The 24134-nt window shown below is 35.6% G+C and overlaps 1 protein-coding gene across 7 annotated transcripts in view; it reads right to left on the bottom strand.

The window, feature by feature from the left end:
* Positions 1-24134, bottom strand: part of ADK (adenosine kinase) — a 551078-nt gene that overhangs the window by 97033 nt on the left and 429911 nt on the right. For all 7 annotated transcript variants that reach the window (XM_043925032.1, XM_043925036.1, XM_043925033.1 and 4 more), the window contains one exon: positions 7362-7397. In XM_043925032.1, coding sequence (XP_043780967.1) covers positions 7362-7397 — 36 coding nt within the window. The remainder of the gene's footprint in view (positions 1-7361; positions 7398-24134) is intronic.

Raw genomic sequence — 24134 nt, 5'->3', positions numbered from 1 at the left:
ACCTACAAAACTAAGACAATAGTATTTGTGTTAAAAGATGTTGAGAGTGAAGTATGCTAAAATTAGTGGGCAAAAGTCTGAAGAGAAACAGGGCATTAGCTTAGTCTTATAGTATCTCCCTCTAAACGTCTTCATTACAAAAGGAAAAATAGAAATGTTAACAGTGGAGAAGGTTGACAGACATCCCTTTACTCCCGTGATCAACTTTAGTGATGCTTAAATTAGTGGGTAAAATGGGATATCTGCACAGGTATCACCCCCAAGATATTTTATCAACTACAATGGGAAAATAGTTAACTTCATAGAGGATAAATACCACCTTAACCTAGTGATCAAAGTTAACATCACCAACAGTAAGACATTGGGATATCATGTATATGCCTGTTATAATGCACTGAGAAGGGCACAATACCTCTGTGGTATTTCTGCCAAAATGCAGAATCTTACGTATGAGAGATATTCAGTTCAGTTCAGCTGCTCAGTCGTGTCCAACTCTTTGCAACCCCGTGAACTGCAGCACACCAGGCGTCCCTGTCCATCACCAACTCCCGGAGTTTACCCAAACTCACGTCCGTTGAGTTGGTAATGCTATCCAACCATCTCATCCACTGTCATCCCCGTCTCCTCCTGCCCTCAATCCTTCCCACCATCAGGGCCTTTTCAAATGAGTCAGCTCTTCACATCAGGTGGCCAAAGTATCGGAGTTTCAGCTTCAACATCAGTCCTTCCAATGAACACCCAGGACTGATCTCCTTTAGGATGGACTGGTTGGATCTCCTCGCAGTTCAAGGGACTCTCAAGAGTCTTCTCCAACACCACAGTTCAAAAGCATCACCTCTTCGGCACTCAGCTTTCTTCATAGTCCAACTCTCACATCCATACATGACCACTGGAAAAACCATAGCTTTGACTAGACAGACCTTTGTTGGCAAAGTAATGTCTCTGCTTTTTAACATGCTGTCTAAGTTGGTCATGAATTTCTTCCAAGGAGCAAACATCTTTTAATTCCATGGCTGCAGTCACCATCTGCAGTGATTCTGGAGCCCCCCAAAATAAAGTCAGCCACTGTTTCCACTGTTTCCCCATCTATTTGCCATGAAGTGACAGGACCGGATAACATGATCTTAGTCTTCTGAATGTTGGACAAACCTAAAGTGATGGACATTCTACAAAATGACTGACAGGCAGTCTTCAAAAGTATGAAGATCATGAACAAGGAATGAGTGAGAAACTGTTTGATAAGAAGAGACTAAGAAGACAAATATATGCAATGTGTGACTCTGGACTAGATTGTGGAAGAGAAAAACGAAATTAGAGGAAAAACTGGTGAAATGAGAATAAATTCTATAGTTCAGTTACTAACACTGTACTAATGTTGACTTCCAGGTTTTGATCATTATACCTTGGTTCTGTAAGATGTTTACATTAGGGGAAGCTAAGTGAAAGTATCTAGAAATTCTCTGTACTATTTTTGCAAATTTTCTGAATCTAAAATTGTTTCAAAATAGAAAGTTAAAAATAGTTTTTTTGTGTGTGTGGGGAGGAAAAATACGGTAAGTGAAAGAGCTGAATGCAGTATTTAGCACATGCCAAGTACTTAATAAATATTAATGTATTTCCTATATTTACTGTCATGTAAATATGCTCCAAAACTGTCAAATCCTAAATTGCCTGAAAATCTCTAGAAAGGACCTCAAGAGTTTTTTTTTCTTTTGGCTGTGGTGGGTCTTCAGTGCTGCTCATAGGCTTTCTCTAGTTGAAGGAGTGGGCTCATTACTTGTAACATATTTAGTTGCTTAGGCTCATTACTTGTAACACATTTAGTTGCTTAGTTGCTCAGCAGTAGGTGGGAACTTCCTGGACCAGGGATCAAACCAGTGTCCCTTGCATTCCAAGAGGTGGATTCTTAACCACTGGCCCACCAGGGAAGCCCTCTGAAGAGTTCTGAGTATTAAGAATTCAATTATGTTATCCAATAAGGGAGGAGAAAGAGAAAAAAAGGAAGAAAATGTAGAAGAAATCTCACATTTAAATATGAGCCATGTATAAACAGCTTTGAGCACTCTAAAATACTCATTACCTCTTAACCAGTCTAGACAGTACGTATTATTACTATGTCCCTATTTTATAAATGCAGAAAGCAAGAGCCATGTATATAGCTCTAAAGTACTCATTAAATCTTAACCACTCTAGGAAATAAGTGCTCTTACTATATCCCCATTTTATAGATGAGGAAATTGAGTCATAGAGAGGTTAAGTAACTTCCCAAGGTGATAAACATACTAAGAAGTGGAGCCAGGACTAGCATCCACGAAGTCCTGATTCCAACACTCTTCCCTGTTATCCACAGATCATACTGTGTCTCTGAATTCTGGTTATGTGATTTCTGTTGTGATCACAAAACTAAAGCATCTTCATGTTAAATAATTGTACGCCACAGTCACAAGTCATTGCTGATCTTCCATTTAAACATGATATTTTTCTTAATTATTCTGGTTTGTGTTTTACCCTAGTGAATTTCAACTTCTGAATTTCTAGATATTTCTCATTTCCAAGGTCATTTGAAAATCTGATTTCCTCCTCCAATATGTTAGACTGTGAGAAAGAAGTGTAGTTTATAAAGATTACCAGATTCAAGACAGCTGAGCTCGGATTCTGACTCCATTATCTGTTAGCCATGTGACTCTGAACATGTTATGTAGTTTATTTTTTTTTCTGTTCAACTGATATGGCAATACATGCCCTACCTATCCCTCCAAGGTTTGTATGAATATTAAATGTATTAATGATATGTTAGAAAATGTTTTATAAACTTTGAATCATTTCATAAATGTCAAATTATGCTTTTATTGTCACTGGTGGTCACACACTTTAAATTTAGCATTGTTTTCCAAATTAATATATTGTCTTCATTCCATTTTTAACAAGCTGATGATACAAATGTAAAAGAATACTGTCATCACCTATCTACTCCTATAGAAAAGCAAATATGGTGCTCATATATATTGCCCCACTTAGTCACACATATTCTGCTTTGCTTCCCAATAGGAACTCCTATAATAATCATGGTGGTCATATGATGTGTCAGTCTCCATCCTGTCTCATACCTCCTCCTCATCACTCATTTCATTCCAGTTGCACTGGCCTCCTGTTACTACCTGGAGTACACAGTACTACGCTCTCTTGTGTCTAGAGTCCTGCAGACTCTTGTTCCCTCTGTCTGGTTTGTTTCCCTGTTGCTTGTTTTGCTTTTTTCTGTCATAGCTAGATATTTGTATTTTTTAGTTTTACTTCCTCAGAGAGTCACTCCAATAAATAGAGTATCTTAAATAGGAGACTCCCACCTTTTCTTTTACTGTACACTTTTATTATTTCTATCTTGTCTTCAGGGTCTATCGAAGTGTTAGGCACAAAGTAAGTGCTCAGCAAGTATTTGTTGAATGAGTAAGGGATTAAATCAAGAGAATCACGACTATTATATCTCTTTCTGTTAATCGAGTGTTTTAAAACTGTTATCATTTGAGACTTGGTCACTTAGGGAAGCAGCACTGTACTCTATCAACAAACATGATCTAATTTAGTTCTCATTTCCAGAAACTCTTGGCAATCATTCACTGTGCATTCTCTATATTTGTGAGGAACAGAGGAACATTAGAAAAATCTTGGAGAACTCTTTGGTAATCAATACCTTCTGAAACTCTCTGTAGACTTGTTATCCAGTGCTAATCAATTGAAGTTTCCGTGAGGATGTCATGTTCTACATCTGCTCTGTCCAATATGGTAGTCACTATCTACATAGGCATGCACTTGCCTACAGACTAAGGAACTGAACTTTTAATTTTATTTAATTTAAATAGCCATACATGGCTTGTGGATGCCTATTGGATAGCACTTTCAATACTTTCTTCTCTCAGTGGTATAAAATGACAGAGCTGTCATTGGTCAGAGAAAGACTACAAGCCTGGAAGTCTCTTGGCAAAGTCATGGGCTGTAGGGAAGTGGGAAAATGGAAAAGGGTTGCTTTATTTCCTCGGTGGTTAGAAGTATTGTATTTTAGAGCTTTAAAATAAGAAAATTAAAATTTGCTGCTTGGAGTAAAACTGAGTAACTGATACAATAGAAAAGGTATTAAATCTCTACATCATTTGGCATATACTCTATTGCACTGAGAATGAGAACACAAAGAATAGTTTTATTTAGGTTTTGGAGGTATGTTCTTTAATTTAAATCAATTTTCAATACTGCTTTTAAAAGGTTTCATAATGAAACATATTGCTAAGTGCCTCATTTCTATTTAGGTTCTAAAAATACAAACCTTTAATCGGTTCAACTTAAGATAAGGTTGGTTTAAAAACACACTGCAGTCTGAACCGATTTTCCAAAATAATAAAAGGCCCCATGAAACTTTTTACACCAAGAATTGTCATTTTAAATTCTTAGCAGGTCTGTCATTTAAATCAGGCACTATGCAATTTTCCATCAACCTATATATATATATATATATATATATATATATATATATATATATATATGTTCCTCTCCCTTCTGCTTTGTGCTCTGCCCAGTCCGTTTTTATCTCATTCTCCAGTGCCCTCCTAAGCTGCTAGCTAGCTGCTGCTTCTTACTGAAAATTGCCCAATTCACTTTAAAGATTAAAGATTTTTCTTTAATCTTTAAGATTTTCTTAAAGAAAGATTATCTGAAATTTGCAGAGAAGCTAACCAGAATATCATAAACAATGTCACTGAGGATATTTCCTGATGATAAACACTGGTTATTTTTAGAGGCATTTGGATTGGTCTCTTAGCAGACAGATCACTAGTGGCAACATTCAGTGGCTTTGGGAACTGATTGGGATTTATAACAGAAAATGAAGGTAGGACTTGTGGGAAGAAAAAGTGCCCACCTTTCCTTTCTCTTTAATTTTTTCACTTCTCTCCTCTCATTCATGTCCCGAATTAAGTGGTAAAATTAAAGTTGGGAGGAAATAGATACAGATTTTGTCTAGTTTGTCACACTAGACTTGAAAGCACTGACACATTCCCACAGACGTTAAACTGTTAAATGATTTATTCTTGTTTGAGTATACTGAGATTCAAATCTATGCTTTCATATTACTATCTAACCAACTAAGGAAACTTTAATGACATTTTAAAATCATTCAGTTTCTCTAGATAGCATTCCATACAAGCATTATATTGTATTAACAATACTGACTTCAGGGTATTCTAATCAAGGCTCTTACAGATTCTGAAATGCTTATAGTATTTTAGGGAACACATGAAGGGATACACCAAGACACTGTATGCTTTATGCAATCTAACACATCATTGTCAAATTACCAACTGGGTTTTGCTATGTCAGGAGGTAATAAGGTATACTATTATAATCATCACTTTGTTCATATGTTGTTATCAGTTATGGCAGATTTATGGTAAAAAGAAACAACTTCAGAGTCAATAAGTAAGAACTAATGGAAAGGTTAATATGGTGTTGGTTAGTAGAAAATAGAAAAAGTAGTTTGTTGCTAAGACTGAATTTAAACCAGGCATATTCAAAGCATGTACCTCAAAGGGACAATAAAACTATGAATTAGTAAGGTTTAATAAATTATTAAAATTATTATCGGGCACTACAGAATCATTTGTTATACAACATGTTACATTTCTAAGCACCTATAAAAGTGGTTATTTTTTAGAACTGAAATACATTTCTAAATGTTAGCACATAAAATAGGACATAAATTTATACTCTATATATTTTTTATTTGAAGAATTTTTATGTAACAACAGAGAATATTAATTGTTAATACTGAAATTTAAAATCAGTGAAACTTTAAACCAAGACTTAAAACATTTACTTATAGTTTCACAATCAGAACATTTGTCTTTCTGAATTGAATGTTCCCCTCGTTACATTCAGCCCTGTACAGCAATTGCCAGTTTGGGAAATTACAAAGGGAAACTTAAATTAGATAAAAATTGCTTGGAAATCTTTATTCCTTCTTCTTCATGTGACTCAACCTTATATTCATGAGAATATGTTAAAACAAAAAAAGCAAACTCCCAAGAAACTATGATAGTTTCCATTAATGGAGCACTATGAGGCAGTTTCCTACCCTGATACAGTTTTTATACATGACCTTGAGAGTAGAATACTTATACGACATGCTCACTATCTTCCTCCAAGAAAAAGCAGCACCTCAGTTGTCAAGTCCTATGACATGGATAACATACACATGTATCACTTTGTTGCTTAATAATGAATCTGTCTTTAGTACATTTAAATAACATTTCCATCACAATTTTATAAAACACCTTTCTCCAAAGAGTTCAAAGTGAGCTTACTAATATATCCAAACAACGCTCACAGTTTCTGTACATGGTAGACAATACTGAGTATGCAAATAACGAAAGAGTTTCTATATACCCAGATCTAGTCAGGTTAAATTTAAAAAACTTACTTCCATCAAACATTCCAAGTTGCTATATAGAACACAATATTCTACAGAGTTCTGACTAAATAAGTATGATAGTCATAAAAATCACAAACTCAGTTAATCTGTCAATTAACCTGGGTTTAGATTAGTCAGTGTTTCCTAACAATCCATCGGAAGGTAGATACTACATACATAAAAACATGGTCTTGGCTATTATCTTAATTTTGCCAACAACAACTATGTGGAGTTTGGAATCTTGATAGGTTAATATTTCTATAAGGAAAACAGAATTGATTATCTGAAAATTAAAGCAATTATCAATTTTTTGTTTCAGAAAATGTATATGTTTTATGCTATCAAAGAAATGAGGAAAAAGAAAGAAAAGAAAAAAGATTCAAATAGGAAGTTCATTTGAGAAGGGTTTAAATTAGTCAGTTCCTAACAACAGTTAAGTATAACCTTTTGGAAATTAATTTACATAATGATAATCTACATGTGGTAAGGTTGAAATTATTTAAATGACATTATATTTCATTATTTAGTGTTGCTCCACCACTGCTTTAGCAGTGAATTCTTATGAAATGTAATGCAGCTAATGAGGTAGCTTTTTAACTGAACAAACTGACAGGCCCCATATCTGCAGAGGCAGCTTGAAACCGTGCCCAACCTCTTGGCTTCCCAAGAGGCTTTTCAAAATTCAATAAATAACATCTGTAGGCGATGTTGGGTGCAGACCTAGCAGAGTGCGTCATAACACTGTGCTGGCAGAACAAAGAAACCATGACGACTGCCAAGTTTCCATGGCAACTGCTGCGAGGCTCTGAGAGTATAATAGCACATCAATCACTGTCCAAAAGAACTTCATTATCAGCTAGAAAAAACCTTTAGGATCTGTTTAGTGTGCAATTGTGGGTTAACTCACCTCAAAGCCTTGCTCTCTAGCAAAAGTGGCAGCTTCCTGAAATAAAAAAAAAAAGAACAGTTAATTATAAAGTGCTAGGTAATGAAGAAATAATCCATTTTGAAACTCATTCAAATAGTCTTCTTTTTACACAATTATCTCAATATACTCACAAGTTCAATTTTTATTCTTACACAGAAAAAAAAGATTTCTTTTTCCCTTGGCATAAAAAAAAGGCAGCAAATGTCAACACACTTCACAAGCTGAAATAAAGAAGATGTAGTACATGTTTTTACTGTAGCTGTCACCATGAGTTCAGGTGTTTTGACCCCGACAAAGAAAATCATTTGAAACCTAAGGAAGATGCTGATGGTTATGTTTTTAATTAAAACAATACCTTTCAGAAAACTCTTCTGTAAGAAGAATGTTTGCTAATAAACGTATAGATTAGATTCAGAAAACCCACCATTTTGCAATCTCTGATGAAATTTATTCAGGCAAAGGTCATCAATGGATGCTCAACTCATTAGGTTAAAGAATGATAGGGAACTGGTTATTTCATGGAATCAAAGTATCAAAGATCACATGCTGGTCACGGGGAGCAAAGAAGAACTTCATGGCAGAAGAATCAAGCAGTCATCACTTTAATCCAGTGATCAATCTTATCACCTAATATTCTGATCACCAAATAGTCTGTGGCTTCTGTTATAATATAGTATAAGGTACAGAGCACCATCTATAAAGTTTTTAACATTAATTAATCAAAATTTTATTCAATAACTTGCAGTATACAGGAAATATATAGGATAGAAGAACAAGTTAAATGATACACTGAGAAAGCTAATAAACAAATCCATAAGGTAGGATATTAGACAGGACAAGTACCTTGGTCTTTTTAGTAAGTCAACATCATGATAAAATGTACAGGAGTAATGTACAGATTTTAACTGGAAACTGTTTTGAACAAACCAGTTATAAAATACATTTTGGGTAAGTTTGATTATGAAATGGAAATCAAATATTAGGAATTACCAAGTTGATATGAAAAAATCATAGATTTTTAGGTGTATCCTGAAGTATCCTGGGATAAAATGGCATGGTATATGTAATTTATTTTAGAAAACTTAAAAAAAAAAGAAAGTGAAGCAAAAATGGTAAAATATTAATGTATCTAGATGTATTCAGTATTACTATCTTTTGCCTGTTTGAAAACTTTTGTAATAAAAAGTATACCCCCTCATTTCTCTCTGATTTAAGATGACAGGGTAACAAATGCTGAATATTTTTTAAAATTTAGTTAAAAATTTTAAAACAATGTTTTTCTAGATATTAAATATATCTTAAGGGCACAATCTTATGACCATTATTATATACTCTAATGCCCTTATAATAGGTTGTCAAATGACAAAAACACATCTGTGTAACCAAATCTGTTCCCTTTCTTCACTCTCTGCTTTGTGCATATATTTTCATTTTAGTACTGATACAGAAAATGGAGGCAATATTACTTTTCAATTCCACTTTCCTCTTGAAGATGAAAAAAAAAAAAACTGCAGACAACTGTCAAGAGTCTCTACATCTTAACTTACATTCCTCCAAAATTATCTTTGCCAAGAGATATTAATAGAAGGATGGGATGTGAGCCTGAGTAGTGAGCAGATCCAACTTAACTAAAATGACTGCTGCACCAAACCATGTAAGGCAGAAACTACAGTTAATGTCTCCAGCACAAATCTGGGTACTATCTACATGTTAAGGAAAACACAGAGAAAAGAAGTATGTATGCACTTATAGTCCAATATACTAATACCATCTAAGTTTAAAGAACCACTTTGAGGGTTTAAGAAACTGAAACATACGATCACAATCGAACACTGAAGTTAATAGAAAGTGATAAGCTGAAAGTACAACTCCTTAGGCTGTTCACTAGAGAAGCGCATAAGGCTGATTGAGTTAACCTTAGTTGATACAGATAAAAAAACTAAATCATGATCTTGACAATTGGTGTAAGCATGGTTAGCCTTCGTGACAATTTACTTACACCAGATTCTTGTATACCAGACAGTCAATAATATTTACTAGCTTGGATGTCAAGGAAAAGGATAGGGTTCAAAAGATAGCAATGTAGAATTTTTCCAAGTTGTCCAACTCAAGAATTAACCAAGCTAATTCTTATATGAAAAAAACAACAAAATAGCTTTGTAAGAACTATTTATTTATATGGAACTTTATCAGAGGCAAGAAACCTAAAGGACTGTAAGACAAAGTTAATATGACAAATCTGTACAACTAAAATTGTACTAAGACATAAAAATTCAAAATTCACATACAGTAGATAAGTTCCCTTTTTAATTTCCAGTTTTGCTCCCCAAAGTAAGAAGCAATAGACTGTGATCTGTTATGGTACAATAGAACAGACTAATTGCAAGAAGGCACATTTACCAATGTCAGATCATTATTCTTCAATGAAACTGAGCCCTAGGACTCTTCCACATCTGTAAACTATTCCAAGCACTAACATATTTCTGACTGAGGAAGGACATGCTGAAGAAAAGTCAACTCAATTTTCTATCTCAGCGCCCCCTCACACAGGTTTGCAGAGCTGTGCCCTATCACTGAAAAGCTAAGCACTTGTTCTATGGCTTAAAAAGATCTTATCTCCTGACTTCCTCCCACCTTCCTTTGATCTTGGGTTGGTGCCCCCAGTCTCTCCATTAGAAAAGGCAGCTGGCTCACATCTCTGCAGACTTTCCCACAGCTAACCTCTGATCTCAAGGTGTTTGTAGATACAACAATGGAACAACATTTATTTTTCCCTCACAGCAAAACAAATAAAACAACACAGAGGAACAGTTTGACCCAGTAAGAATTTGAAGGAGAATTTTAGTCCTAAGATTCACTGCATGGAGGGACAAAAAGAAAAGGCATTAGGTCAGAAATCAAGGAAGAAAAAAGGCATAAATGGTGGGCAGAACAGTTAAGGCAGGTTCCAAATATCAGGGGTAATTCCAAGTGAACTGATCACACTAAATTGAAAAGGACTTTTTAGCGTGCCTTCGCAGTAAAAGTGAGAAAAGAAAACAAGCAAGTCCCCATCTGTGCTGCCCCAGGGCGCCACGTACTGAGTTTCACAAATCTAATGAAGCAGTCAGGTTAAAATCCAACCGCAGAGTGGATGTGACATGTGGAGAACAGCTAGGGTTAGAATAGAGAAGCATGGCGGTTCCTAATGCAGGTGATTATCCATGTGATAATCATTATATTTACAGGCTTTCCATTTTAGATCTGACATCAAAAATCACAAAGGAGGAGGGATTAAGGAAATAAACAACCGACACAGAGGCTTTCCTGCTCCCCTGAGAGTGTAGCACTTTCATTCATGCATGACAAGCAACAAAAGCAAAACGAAACAGGCCAGCAAAGAGTATTTCTGAGAAGGCTGGATTTCACATTAACACTTCTTTCCATTTTGATAACTTTCACTATTATTCAGTTTCTCATACAGGTCACATTTTCAAAATCAGTTCCCATTGTTGTCTAAGCTATAATACAGTATCATTTTTGGTTTACAATGAATGATACTCACACATGTCTTTTTACAACAACAAAGTCATTTTTTTTCCTTCCTGGAATTGAGTGTTGTGAATAAAATGACATATAATTAAAGTCTTAGGCTCTCATCTACACCACGCTATTTAGGATTTGCAGTAGGCTTGCTGCTTCACCAACCAGGCTAAAAGGATGAAACAACAACCAAGTACAGTTTTTGAGTAGAGGTTTAAAAAATAAAGCTGAAATTCATGGTTAATGAGAACTATGGACTACTTACATGAGGAACTATTTAAAGGGATTAGCAAACCACTACTAAAAAACACAGTTCTCAGGTTATAGAGGAAAGGAAGGAACAACTTAAGTGTGCGTCTGTGTGTATGAAAATACAACAATTTCCTTTATATATCTAAGAAGAAAACTATTTTCCTTGCATTTTGCCTGATAACACCTTGATTTTAATTTATGTAGAATTATATGTAATCACTATAAAACTAAAACTATAAATAGGCCATATTGTTATTCTAATTCCAATTATTTGTTATTAGTTACATATAAATACAAATGATTTCTGTGTATTGGCCTTATATCCTGAGACTTTGCCAAATTAACTTATTGGTTGTAGGAACTATCGTTTTCCTTCAGGGAAACAGATGTTCCTACTAACCAAACCACAAAGTTATTTTAAGAATTTAGCAACATGCCTTAAAAAATCATCTCTCGTTTCTCCAGGGTAATCTGAAGGGTGTAACTAACTACTAACTACCCACCACTATCATAGCTCATAACACTTGCTCTCCTACTTCTGCCTCTACATTTCAAGACACTGAACCCATTTAGAGGTATTATCTGCTTGCTTATGTTACCACTCTGTTTTTTGATATCGGACATGAGGGATCTTGGGTGTTGACTGAAACTTCATGGACTGAAGTAAAAAAGAAGATCCAACTTAGGACCAAAGAAAGATAACTTCTGACTATCCAGAGAAGGCAGCTCATCCATTCAAAACAAATTATTTTGCTGCTCCAATGGCAAACAGGAAGCAGAAAATTCATTGGAGTTAGCACGGTCTTCACTCAAGTCATAGAAGTCCAGAGCTCTGGGAAAAGCCAAGGGAGAATGGAACCACAAAAACAGTTCTGCTGTTTTGGTTGTTCATCTCTCCATTCAACTAGTATTTACCCTGCAAGGATAGTTTTAGGCTAACAGATACTATTATGCTAGAGATACATCAGTGTTACAGCTATTATACATCTTATTAGACTTCGACTTGCAATATTTGAAACAATACTGTAAATCCTAAATGGTGTGGTGTACATGAGAGTCTAAGACGGAATGATATGATATGATATGATATGCCTGTCTTTCTCTCTATAAATCTATGTATAAAAATCTCTGCATATAAATGAAATTCATATTTTTTTATACAATTATATGTATGAAGCCTTTTTTGAAGGCTTTAAATGCAAGACAGTACTGGTCAGGAAGCAGTTACAGCCAAATGGAAACAGTAGTTGGCTTAGAAGACCTACACTAAGGTTGCCATTTTATGCTCATTTGATATGTAATCTTGGGCAAGTCACTCAGTATATGTTAGTTTTTATTAGTAAAACTGAGGTCAACAAAACTGACTGGATTATTACTAGGAATAAGTAAAATATTTAATGTGAACTATAAAATCATATCACATATTAAATTCAAGCTTTTGGTAAAATCTTGGGAAATTTAAGCAAATGAATTTCAGAGAATCCAGAGTACATTCCATGATTTGTCCTATCTGTGGATCACATGTGTAGCAGGAAGCCTCTAAATTGGTTGCGTACTATGTAGATCCTTAACTGGTGATATTCAAATCCTTGTAAAATTTCCTCCCCTTTGTGTGCTGTCTGGACCAAGAGACTCACTTTTAACAAATACCTGACAAAAAGTGATGGGATGTCTTGTTTGTTCATTCTCTTGTTCACACAGTCTCTCTCAGCTCTTGCTCCAGGGGAAATAACCTGCCATGTTGTGAGTTCCCCCATGGAGTGGCCCATAACTAACCATCAGAGAGGATCTTGCTAACAGCCACATGAATGAGCTTGGAAGTGAATCTTTCCCAAGCAGTGATAGGACTAAAGCCCTGGCTGACATCCTGACTTCAGCCTTGTAAGAGACTCTGAATTCAGGGGCACCAAACTAAGCTGTGCCCAGATTCTCTATCCATATCTTATACACAAGGAACCTAAGCCTCTAAGAGGTTAACTAACATGGTCCAATTCAGAAAATCTCTCTATTCAGATTATGCTAATCCTTAAAAAAATCCTCACAGAAGTCAAACCAAACAAGTGTGGCTAATAGATCAATCACAGGTGAAAAAATAAAGGAAAGATAATTTAGAAACATATTATCTAAATAGTTCTCTATACCTGATTGTGATTAACCATTTCTTACCTGTAGCAGTGATACACCTCTGAGTCATGCTGACATTTAATGATAAAGAACTAGCTGCTGTTTATTTTTTTCCTATATTCAGCTCAGTTCAGTTGCTCAGTCATGTCTGACTCTTTGCGACCCCATGGACTGCAGCAATATGAAGACTTATATTGCTTAATCAAATCCTAAAAAATGGTGCTGTTAAAGCGCTGTACTCAATATGTCAGCAAGTTTGGAAAACTCAGCAGTGGCCACAGGACTGGAAAAGGTCAGTTTTCATTCTAATCCCAAACAAGGGCAAATCCAAAGAATGTTCAAACTGCCGCATAGTTGCACTCATCTCACATGCTAGCAAAGTAATGCTCTAAATTCTCCAAGCCAGGCTTCAAAAGTACATGAACTGTGGACTTCCAGATGTGTAAGCTGGATTTAGAAAAGACAGGGGAACCAGAGATCAAATTGCCAACATCTGTTGGATCATGGAAAAACAAGAGAGTTCCAGGAAAAAAAATCTACCTCTGCTTTATTTATTATTCCCAAGCCTTGGACTGTGTAGATCACAATAAACTGAAAAATTCTGAAAGAGATGGGAATACCAGACCACCTTACCTGCCTTCTGAGAAATCTGCAGGCAGGTCAAGAAGCAACAGTTAGAAACAGACATGGAACAACAGACTGGTTCCAAGTTGGGAAAGGAGTATGTCAAGGCTGTATACTGTCATCCTGCTTATTTAACTTATATGCAGAGTACATCAAGTGAAATGCTGGGCTGGATGAAGCACATGCTGGAGTCAAGATCGCCAGGAGAAAAATCAATAACCTCAGCTACGCAGATGATACCACCCTTATGGCAGAAAGCAAAGAAGAACTAAAGAGCCTCTTGATGAAACTGAAAGAGGAGAGTGAAAAAGCTGGCTTAAAACTTAACATTAAAAAAATAACAGGATCATGGCATTTGGTCCCAACAATTCATGGCAAATGGATGGGGAAGCAAAGGAAACAGTGACAGACTTTATTTTCTTGGGCTCCAAAATCACTGTAGATGGTGACTGTCGCCATGTAATTAAAAGATGCTTGCTCCCTGTAAGAAAAGCTATGACCAACCTAGACAGCATATTAAAAGGCAGAGACATTACTTAGGCAACGAAGACCCATCTAGTCAAAGCTTTGGTTCTTCCAGTAGTCATGTATGGATGTGAGAGTTCGACTATAAAGAAAGCTGAGCGCTGAAGAATTGATGTTTTGAACTGTGGTGTTGGAGAAGATTCTTGAGAGTCCCTTGGACTGCAAGGAGATCCAACCAGTCCATCCTAAAGGAGATCAGTCCTGGGTGTTCATTGGAAGGACTGATGCTGAAGCTGAAACTCTAATACTTTGGCCACCTGATGTAAAGAACTGACTCACTGGAAAAGACCCTGATGCTGGGAAAGATTGAAGGTGAGAGGAGAAAGGGACGACAGAGGTTGAGATGATTCGACGGCATCACTGACTCAATGGACATGAGTTTGAGCAAGCTCTAGGAGCTGGTGATGGACAGGGAAGCCTGGTGTGCTGCAGTCCACGGGGTCCCAAAGAGTCAGACACAACTGAGTAACTGAACTGAACTGACTGATACTGCTTAAGCCTCTAAATATTTCTTCATGCTATCCTTCACACTATGAGTTACTTTTACCTTGTACTATTTACAAAATGTACTCTGTACTTATTTATAAAAATATTTACATATCTTCCTATGAGACTGCATTAATGTTATACTACTTTTAATATTAAATTATTTGTGAAGAGGAAAAGTTTAATTTGTAAATAAAGTAAACAAAGGCTGGAGAATATTTTTAAGTAAATTATAAATCTGAAAAGCCCCTTTAAAAATGTTTCATTCATGAAAATATCTGTATTGGTTTTTCCAAAGAACATACAACTTCTGGGAGATTTTCAACCTGTGCTCTGGCATTTATTACCATACGCTTCCTGCCTGCAGAACGCTGAATAGGAATATTATTTAACATTTATTGAGTGTCAAAAACTCTGTGGGGCAACGTATAAGCTATAAAGACAAGCATGGCCCCTATCCAATAGGTTTATGATAAAAATTAAACAGTGTATAAGGTATACTTTCACAAACATGACTGAAAAAAAATTACATAACCGAATTATAAGCCAAATAAATTAGGTTCAGTTTAGAACATATTTAATCCTTTCACAAAATGATTTACTAGGTGATGTGTCTGTTTTACCAAGGAAAGCTGTTCATCACTCCCACTGTTATGCATATTTAATGATGGTAGGTAAAGGAAAGCAAGTTTAGGAAAAGTATTTCTTCAAAATTTGATTGAGTAGCTATTTGGGCTATCTTGTAGAATAACAAAAGTTTTTCAGCTGCTAAAAAAATAGGAGAGGTGATAGGATAGGAAAACAATTAGGGGAGTAGGCCTCTTATTGGGTGTTTTATTTCCATTTTTAGTGAGATACCATGTGCGTGGCATAATGAAGACACTCAACAGATGTCAATTATTTTCCTTATTTCATTTGATCCTCATAAAAATCCCATAAAATAGGTATTCTTCTCCTTTCATAAATAAAAATCTGAAGGTTCAGAGACATTAAAGTATATATCCAATACCAAATAAAATGTATTCATAACAGCTGGCATCTGGAGCCGATGATTTCTGAATGGTTTGTGCTGGTCTGCTACTGATGAACTCTTTTAGTTGTTTTATGTCTTTATCTCATTTTCATTTTTGAAAGATACTTTTGCAGGGTATAGAATTTGAGATTGACAATTTTTCTCTGAGTTTCAGCTTGCACTGTTTCAGATGCATTCTTTTTTGGCTCCCAGGCTCTAGAACATAGGCTCAATAGTTGTGGCACATGGTTAGTTGCTCTGCAGCATGTGGGATCTTCATGGATCAGGGATCAGACCCATGTCTCCTGCACTGGCAGGCAGATTATCCCTGAGGGACCAGGGAAGCCCTCAGATGCATACTTACCTTTGTTTCTCTTTATCACTGATTTTATGCAATTTGATTATGATGTTCCTTGGTGTAGTTTTTTTCCTTGTTTTTTTTTTTTTTGCGGTTTGTTGAGCTTCTTTGATTTCTGGGTTTATAGTATTCTTCAAATTTGGAACATTTTCAGTCATTTTTACTTCAAATATCTTTTTGTTTCTCCTCTCCAGGACGCCAAATATGTATGTTAGGTCACTTGAACTTGAGCAATCCCTGTATTATGCTATTCGTAGAATACTTATAAGTTTTTTTTTTTTTTTTTTAAGTGAAGCAAATGTTTTATTGAAATCAGTTGTCAAATCACAATTTATCCAAATGAACATAATGCTACATTGTTCTTAAAAGAGTGGGCACAAATATGGCACAGATTAACAATCCAGCATCTATCAAAATACCATTTGTAAAGAACCTGACTTATTTCGTGCTGTGTGTGAATACTTATAAGTTTTAAAACAGACATTTTTCTTCTTTACTGCATTACCAGTGAAGAACTGAAGGCCTATGGAGACCAGGCTACACAGCTTGTCAACCTTAAGATAAGTAAAATGTATCTTTAGACAGATCTTACTTCCCTCATTTACTGGAAAAAGAAAAAAATCTAAAACTTAAATCACTTATATTAATAAAAAAAAACAGTAAAAGATACGATAAATAATTGATTCTTACAAGTTTAGATACATGTTTATGTGGGTCAACGAGAACGGTATTACTGATCAGCATTAAAAATTAGATCAGAAAAGGAAAGGAAATCTTAGGATGGGGAGAGATTGTCATTTTTATTAAGTATCTTTTCAATAATTCTTTTCTCTCAAATGTGCACCAATATCCTTTATTTTTTCTATATTCCATGCATTAAGCTTCTTAAAGTTCCTAAGTTTCCTATCACAGCTTCCTAAGGTCAAGATGTGATCATCCCTGCTACCTTCCTAAGGTCAAGGTGTGATAATCACTGCTACATAGATTCCACCCTCTATGACCTAATGAACCCAACAGCAGAACCTATCGTAAAAGCTCCTCTATTCTTTGAGTCTCCTGTCTTTCAAGAGAGAAGAGTAAATAATTAGAAATCGTAACAACATTCACAATCCAAAATATTACTGAATTAACTTAAGAAGAAACTTATAGGACCACATTGTGACTTAATAACATAACAAAAAATAGTTAAACTCCCCCCCCCAAAAAAAAACAAACCAAAAAACCAAACCCCAAACTGAGAAGCATCTAATCTCCTACCTCTAGTTGGGGAGGGGGTCAGGGGTGGAAAAGGCAGTTCTTTCTCAGGTCATAATTTTTAAACTATGGATATGTATATAACACATTCCATCCAAGTATCACCAGAACTCAGTATTATTTTCCTTCTTGCCAGGTGACTCACAATAATTATGCAGAAAGTATACAGTAGCACTATGCCTTAGAAACAAGTCTAATATAGACAAAATTAGAATTTTCATAATGGCCAGTGGGAAGAAACAAGGTTAGGCATGGTGGTAACAATCAGTACAGGTCTCTCAAGGAAAAGAAAAAAGAAAGTGAAGAACACACCACCACCAACAACAAAAAAACCCACAACAAAAATGAAACTACAAAGAAGTCAAAGGGAAAAAAAGTCAGGCTATTAAAAAAATAATTACAGATAGATGATAGAAAACACCCAACATAACATGTATCTCCATAAATATTTAAGTGAAAGCATAACTCGCCTACCCTTCCTCTAGGATAAATAGGTTTAAAAAGATACTTTTGAGAAGCCAGTATTGCATTTGATAATGAAATGGGAGCCAATCATTTTAAGTCTACAAACTAGAACCAAGAGATATTTATCTACTTTGCAAACCTTTTTTTTTTTTTTTCTTTTGGGATGCCCCATGTATGATCAAACCTTTTGTCCCCTGCAGTGGCAGTGAGGAGTCCTAACCACTGAACTGCCAGGGAATTCTCTTTTTTCCCCCCTTGCAAACTTTTGTCAGAATCTGAGATAACACATTTAATACAGTGCTTCCCTGTGTGTTTGGGAGTCTCTGTAAAAAAGTATGAGTTTTCATTAGATACCAACAACACGCTGGGAAATGAAGGTAATTCAGCACAGAGGTAGTAACAAAATACTGGCATTTTTATTGTACTGAACATTATGAAGTGACTGGCTAACAAATGGGATTTCTGTCAAAAGTTTTTTTGACTTACTGTACATAGTATTATAAATCAGCTTCTAACTATATCCATTTCAGAAACTTTTCCCATTGGTCATCAATCTTGGCTTTCTCCTTCACCTTTCTGAATAGGACTTGATCTCTTTTCTAGAGCGATGAAGGATTTCTCCATAGTGTAAAAGTTAGGAATAATTATTTTAGGAAATATTTATTTTCTCCTATTTTAAGAATAGCCATTTTCTTCTATTTCTTCAGAAGCATAATTTTAATCCCTGTCCAAATTTCTTTGCATCACCAATTACTCTTAATTTCCTGAATAAATATTTTCCCTCTTTCTAGTCCTTGGTCAGTCTTTCCACTTACTCCTACATATTTAAGCCCTCTTGCTTGCATTTTTCCAATTTTATTGGATAATTTAACAGATGAAAAACTGAGATTCTTTTTTTTTTTTTTTGATGCTTTAGAGTGTGAATTTTTCCACCCTCTCCGAGAACCATTCCTCCCTACTTTTCTGTTACATATCATCTTTCCCTTTCTCTCTCACCTTCCCTGTTGTTTATCTTCAAATTCATTAACTTCCCTAAATGTAGTTTTACCGAGAAATTCAGCTATCAACTTTTAAATCTTTTCCTTCTTTACATTTTTTAGGGGTAATTTCCTTTATTCCTTTCATTTGGTATCATCCTCAGATATACTTCCTCACTTCCAGAGGCCCGTTGACATTTTCTTTCTCTTCACATTTGACAGTTTCCAAGTTCTGCCAAGTACATTTTATAAGCACAATGCCTATATAGTCTTGTCATTCTTACCCACAGAAACCTAGGTCAGGCCTGTATTACCTCTTGCCTAGATTACTGCTATAGTCTCTTAAACAGTCATACGCATATTTGAATGCATCCTTACACCCCATCATTAGATCCACCTTCCTAAATATCAACTCTGATTAGCCTTTGTTAAAAAAGCTACCTACTGCCTCGGGATAAAGTACTGATAAAAGTTCCAAAGCCTGACTTTCAGAGGTCCTCCATAAAGTGTCCCTGCTTTTTCTTTCCAGCCTGATCTTTTACTATTCCCTTGTACACGTACCAGATGCCACTCAAACTAGAATACTTGTTCTTCTCTGAACACGCCTCAGGCTTTTTTGCCTTCATGCTACTTTGCACATGTAGGCACTAAATGAATTAGAATATCCTTCAACCACCATTGTCAAAATCCTACCAATCCCTCCAGGGTTAGTTCAACCATCTTCTTAATGGAAGCCTTCCTGAATTGTTCATGGTCTTTCCTTCCCATCTCCAGAAGTGGCTTTCTGCATTGCAGAAGAGTTTTGCTAAAATTGTAAAGGTTTCTTTTTTTGGCAGTTATGTACAGACTAGAAACAGTTATTTGCAGAGACAGCTTATCTCTTACTAGATTATAAATTCTTAGCACAGAAACTTTTTTATTTTATATCCTCAAAACATCTAATATGTTGTTCTGCCCAGAAGAGATAATAAATCTTTGTTGATTTACCAAATGATAAGGACAAAGCACTCACCTACATTAAGCAAAGAAGAAATACCTCTACATTAGATCAATGACTTGATTTGTTGTGCTTCATACTTCTGTTTTAGAGATCTTAGTGCTCTATATATATCTCTGTTATTTCTTACACTGCTTTACAATTTATTTACCTAGTCTATTTTCTCCCCTAGTTTATGAGTTTCTTAAGAACTGATTTTCATATTGTATCTTAGAATTACGCATCAAACAGAGTATGAATTAAATAAATGAGAGCTGGAATGAGTTAAACTGTTCTAAAAGAAACATATTTTAAAAGGTAAAAGATCTTTCTACTCATGTATATTGAGCTTTTCTGGAATGAGATCTAAGATTTGGCCAGCAAATTGCTGGCCTTATGTGTTCCGTGACAGTATTCATTCAATCTGTATATCGTGCTATTTCTTCAGTTGTCCTGCTCTGGGAAGTAACCATAAAGGATTTTGGCACTTGTCTCTTTCCAAATATCACACAAATAATCACAGAAATAGTTTTTCCTGGAAGAATGGTTAACTCTGAAATATTAAACTATGTTTTCAAAGATAGGCACAGTCTAGACGTCACTGCCAGATACTGGATATCAAAGGGTCTAATACAGCTCAACAAAGATAAGCACCAATATTTATAATAGACAAGAACAGCTACAAAGAAAATCAACAAAAATAACTAAACAAAACCCACAAAACAACCTCCTACATACAGATTAAATAACAAGGGTAAATAGCAAGTCTCAACTCAGGTTTGAGGCTTGGTAAGTTATCTGCTAAGTGGTTTTATGATATGCTACTATTTTACTTTGCTGACATACATGATAATTAGAGAATTTATAGCACATGGGATAGAAATATAAGCCGAAATGAACTTACAACCAGCAACAACCCATTATGGTAGATTCACAACTTTAAAATGACATTTTTTTTTTCTTTAGCAAATGAATACTAGGTACATCCAATGATATGGAATACATATCATTTTTTCACTGTCAGTGCACATATCATTATAGATACCACCCCATACGCGTACAGCTCAAGACCTAATGTTAAATTTTCTGGTTTCAAAAGAAGAGAAACTGACCTTCATAAATTGGTCTTATGTGCTAAGTTTTCCAAGTGTTAGCTGCTTAATCATGTCCAACTCTTTGCGACCCCATGGACTGTATGTAGCCCACCAGGCTCCTCTGTCCCTGGAATTCTCCAGACAAGAATACTGGAGTGGGGAGCTCTTCTCTTCTCCAGAGGATCTTCCCTTCCCAGGGATCAAACCCAGGTCTCCCACACTGCAAGCGGATTCTTTACTATCTGAGCCACCAAGGATGCCAAAGTTTTCCAAGAACAAGATCTAATTTAGATAGTGAACCTTTGGAAACAGAAGCTAGAAGCAATGATAACAATCCCAAAAACTTCATTGTGAAAGGAATGATCTGAGTTACATTTCCAATTAGTAGGCACTATACCTCACAAACAAGGAAAGTCAATTCTTCATTAGCCAGAGCAAATTAGACATGGTTTGGACACAACAGGGGCCTGCCTGAGATGTTCACCATCTCAGGCACTCAGGGCCTGTCTGAGATGCTCACCAACCTAGAAGAGTCTGGTAATTAGGCAATACTGGATTAGCACTTGCAGGATGAAGGCAAGGAGTTGGATTTAGGAGCACATTGCTATATCCCTCACTTCCACTTCAAACAGAGTAATTCACTATATCACTGCGATGGTTAACATTCACTTGGACAACCAACACTAAACAATGGATTTGTTATTATAGAGATTTTCAGTTATTAGTAACTTCTCTTCCTACTCTGCTACCTTTACATTACCCTCTGCTAATTAATAGGCAGACAGTAATTTATTTTTCTTTTTTGAAAGGATGTTAAGAAAAGTCAAGAGTCACAAAAAGCAACAGTACATTGTTAAGAAGCAAACTACATAAACTGCATATATGAAAAAAATACTAAAATCAAGTTCTATTTAAGGTTTCTCAGGAGCATCCTAAATTACTCAGTGCATTATCACACATAGCATCTGAAAACATAGCTGCCACAGAACATGGCATAATTTTATGTGTAACTGCATAAGAAAAAAAGCCCTCTTATTAGTCTCCCCAAAGCAAAATATAAACATTGTATATTCTACAGATATTGCATAAAATGTGAAATTTGGTGACTGTGATAGGCTCAGAACAGGCATTTCATAACAGGTATTTGTATCTCCAGCCTCCGTGTAATCACCATGACAATGTTAGTCAGATACTATTCAGTGCTGGATAGGCAAGGGAGTTGTTGTACTTCTCTTGGTTCTAACGACCTGGACAGATTTTTGATTATCTATTGTAGGAATATAGGGAGGGTAGTAATCCCTATCTTTCATAAGAATTTTAGCAACCAATGAGCATGTTAGATACTTTTAAAGTACTTTTTATTTCCAAAGTTATAAAGGCACTGTGCAAGACTCATTAATCAAAAATAAGGAAAGAATGAAGATGAAAGCAAAAATTAAACTCGGACTACAGTATGTTGCAATGGAAGTGAAAAGGAAAGAAAACAAAAAAGGCTTTATGGTGGAAGTAGAATTTGCTATAAATCTAAAAGACAGGCAAAATTTTAGGAAGGTAGGGAGGTGTGGAAAATGACAGGTGCGTCCTGTCAGTAGCAAGTGGTCCAATTTGGGTGGATCATACGGTACGAATACAGGACTGGAAAGCACTAAGATTTGAAAGGTAGATTTACACTGCAATGAGTTAGAAGACTGGATTTAATCCATTTAACTATGTGGTAGGCAGATGGTGGAGGTGAGAGATGTTGTGGTTTCTGAGTGGACAAGCACCCTAATTAGGACTACACTTTAGAAAGATTGATTTATCTAGTGACAATATACAGACTGGATATAAAAGAGAAGACAGGTGAAGATTTTTAGATGGCAGATCAGAGAACAAGTGATGAATATAAAATAATTTAACTCAGAGTAAAGTATAGAAATGACCAGTTATAAAATATACACAATATAATAAATTTTGGGCAAACCTTTTATTTAGGCTTTCCTTCGAAGTTACATAAAATAATGAAATAAAATAAAAGAATTCTGGACTTGGAATCAAGAAACTTGAACTCCAGTTCTTTCTTTGTCTCTTACTTTACCTCTAGTGTGACTGTGGGCAAGGCAAACTCTCTCAGTTTCTTTGTCTTGAGAATGAGAAGCTTAACACTTTCTAAAACCCATCTAGGTCTAAAATTCAATGACCATAAAAATGAGTTTTGGGGAGGTCACTAAGAACTACAGAAAGCCTATTAGAGAAAGCTCCTTAAGCAGAAAGTCCAGAGACTCTATCAAGAAATGACTGGACTAAATCAGCGAGATTTAAATATCAGTCAGTTTTTACTGCTTATACTTTTTTGCTAAAGGTAAAGCAACATTTCAGAAGACAGTAAGGGGCTTCCCTGATAGCTCAGTTGGTAAAGAATCCACCTGCAATGCAGGAGAACCTGGTTTGATTCCTGGATTGGGAAGATCTGCTGGAGAACGGAAAAAGCTACCCACTCCAGTATTCTGGCCTGGAGAATTCTATGGTCAGAGGAACCAGGCACGCTACAGTTCATGGACTCATAAGAGTCAGACACGACTTAGCGACCAAACCACCAGAAGACAGTAAAAGATTCATTCCTTCTTTCTGAAAGCCAAAATTCAAGAAACCTTTTGCCTTATTCATGTATATGAAAACAAACTCTTGCCAAGAGAAACAAATTGCAAAATACAGAGGTTGGAAAATGTGAATCATCACTGTATTAAAATCAACATTTAATAATTATGTTGCAGTTTCCAATGACTGCTGAATCCCATTAGGTTTAAACATAAATTCAATAAGAATTTATGACTGCATAAATGGCGTTTAAATGTATTCAGAAGTAGAAACAAGAACCATCTGACAGAGAAGTGATGGTGCTTAAAATGAAAAGAAGGTGAAAGTAAAGACATAAGGAGGCCAGGTGAAGGAGAGGAAGGATATAGATATAGGCTGCAAGTGAATGTACTACAGTGATGATTCTGAGGCAAATGCTTACAAATTTATCTTTTGTACTATGCATTTTCATACTTTATGGATTCTGAGTTAACACTACAATAAAAGATGGGATACCTGTCATTTAA

Source organism: Cervus elaphus, chromosome 15, assembly GCF_910594005.1.
Source record: "Cervus elaphus chromosome 15, mCerEla1.1, whole genome shotgun sequence".
NCBI lineage: Eukaryota > Metazoa > Chordata > Mammalia > Artiodactyla > Cervidae > Cervus > Cervus elaphus.
The sequence above is the reverse complement of the archived record's forward strand: the minus strand, read 5'-3'. Positions and strand labels throughout refer to the sequence as shown.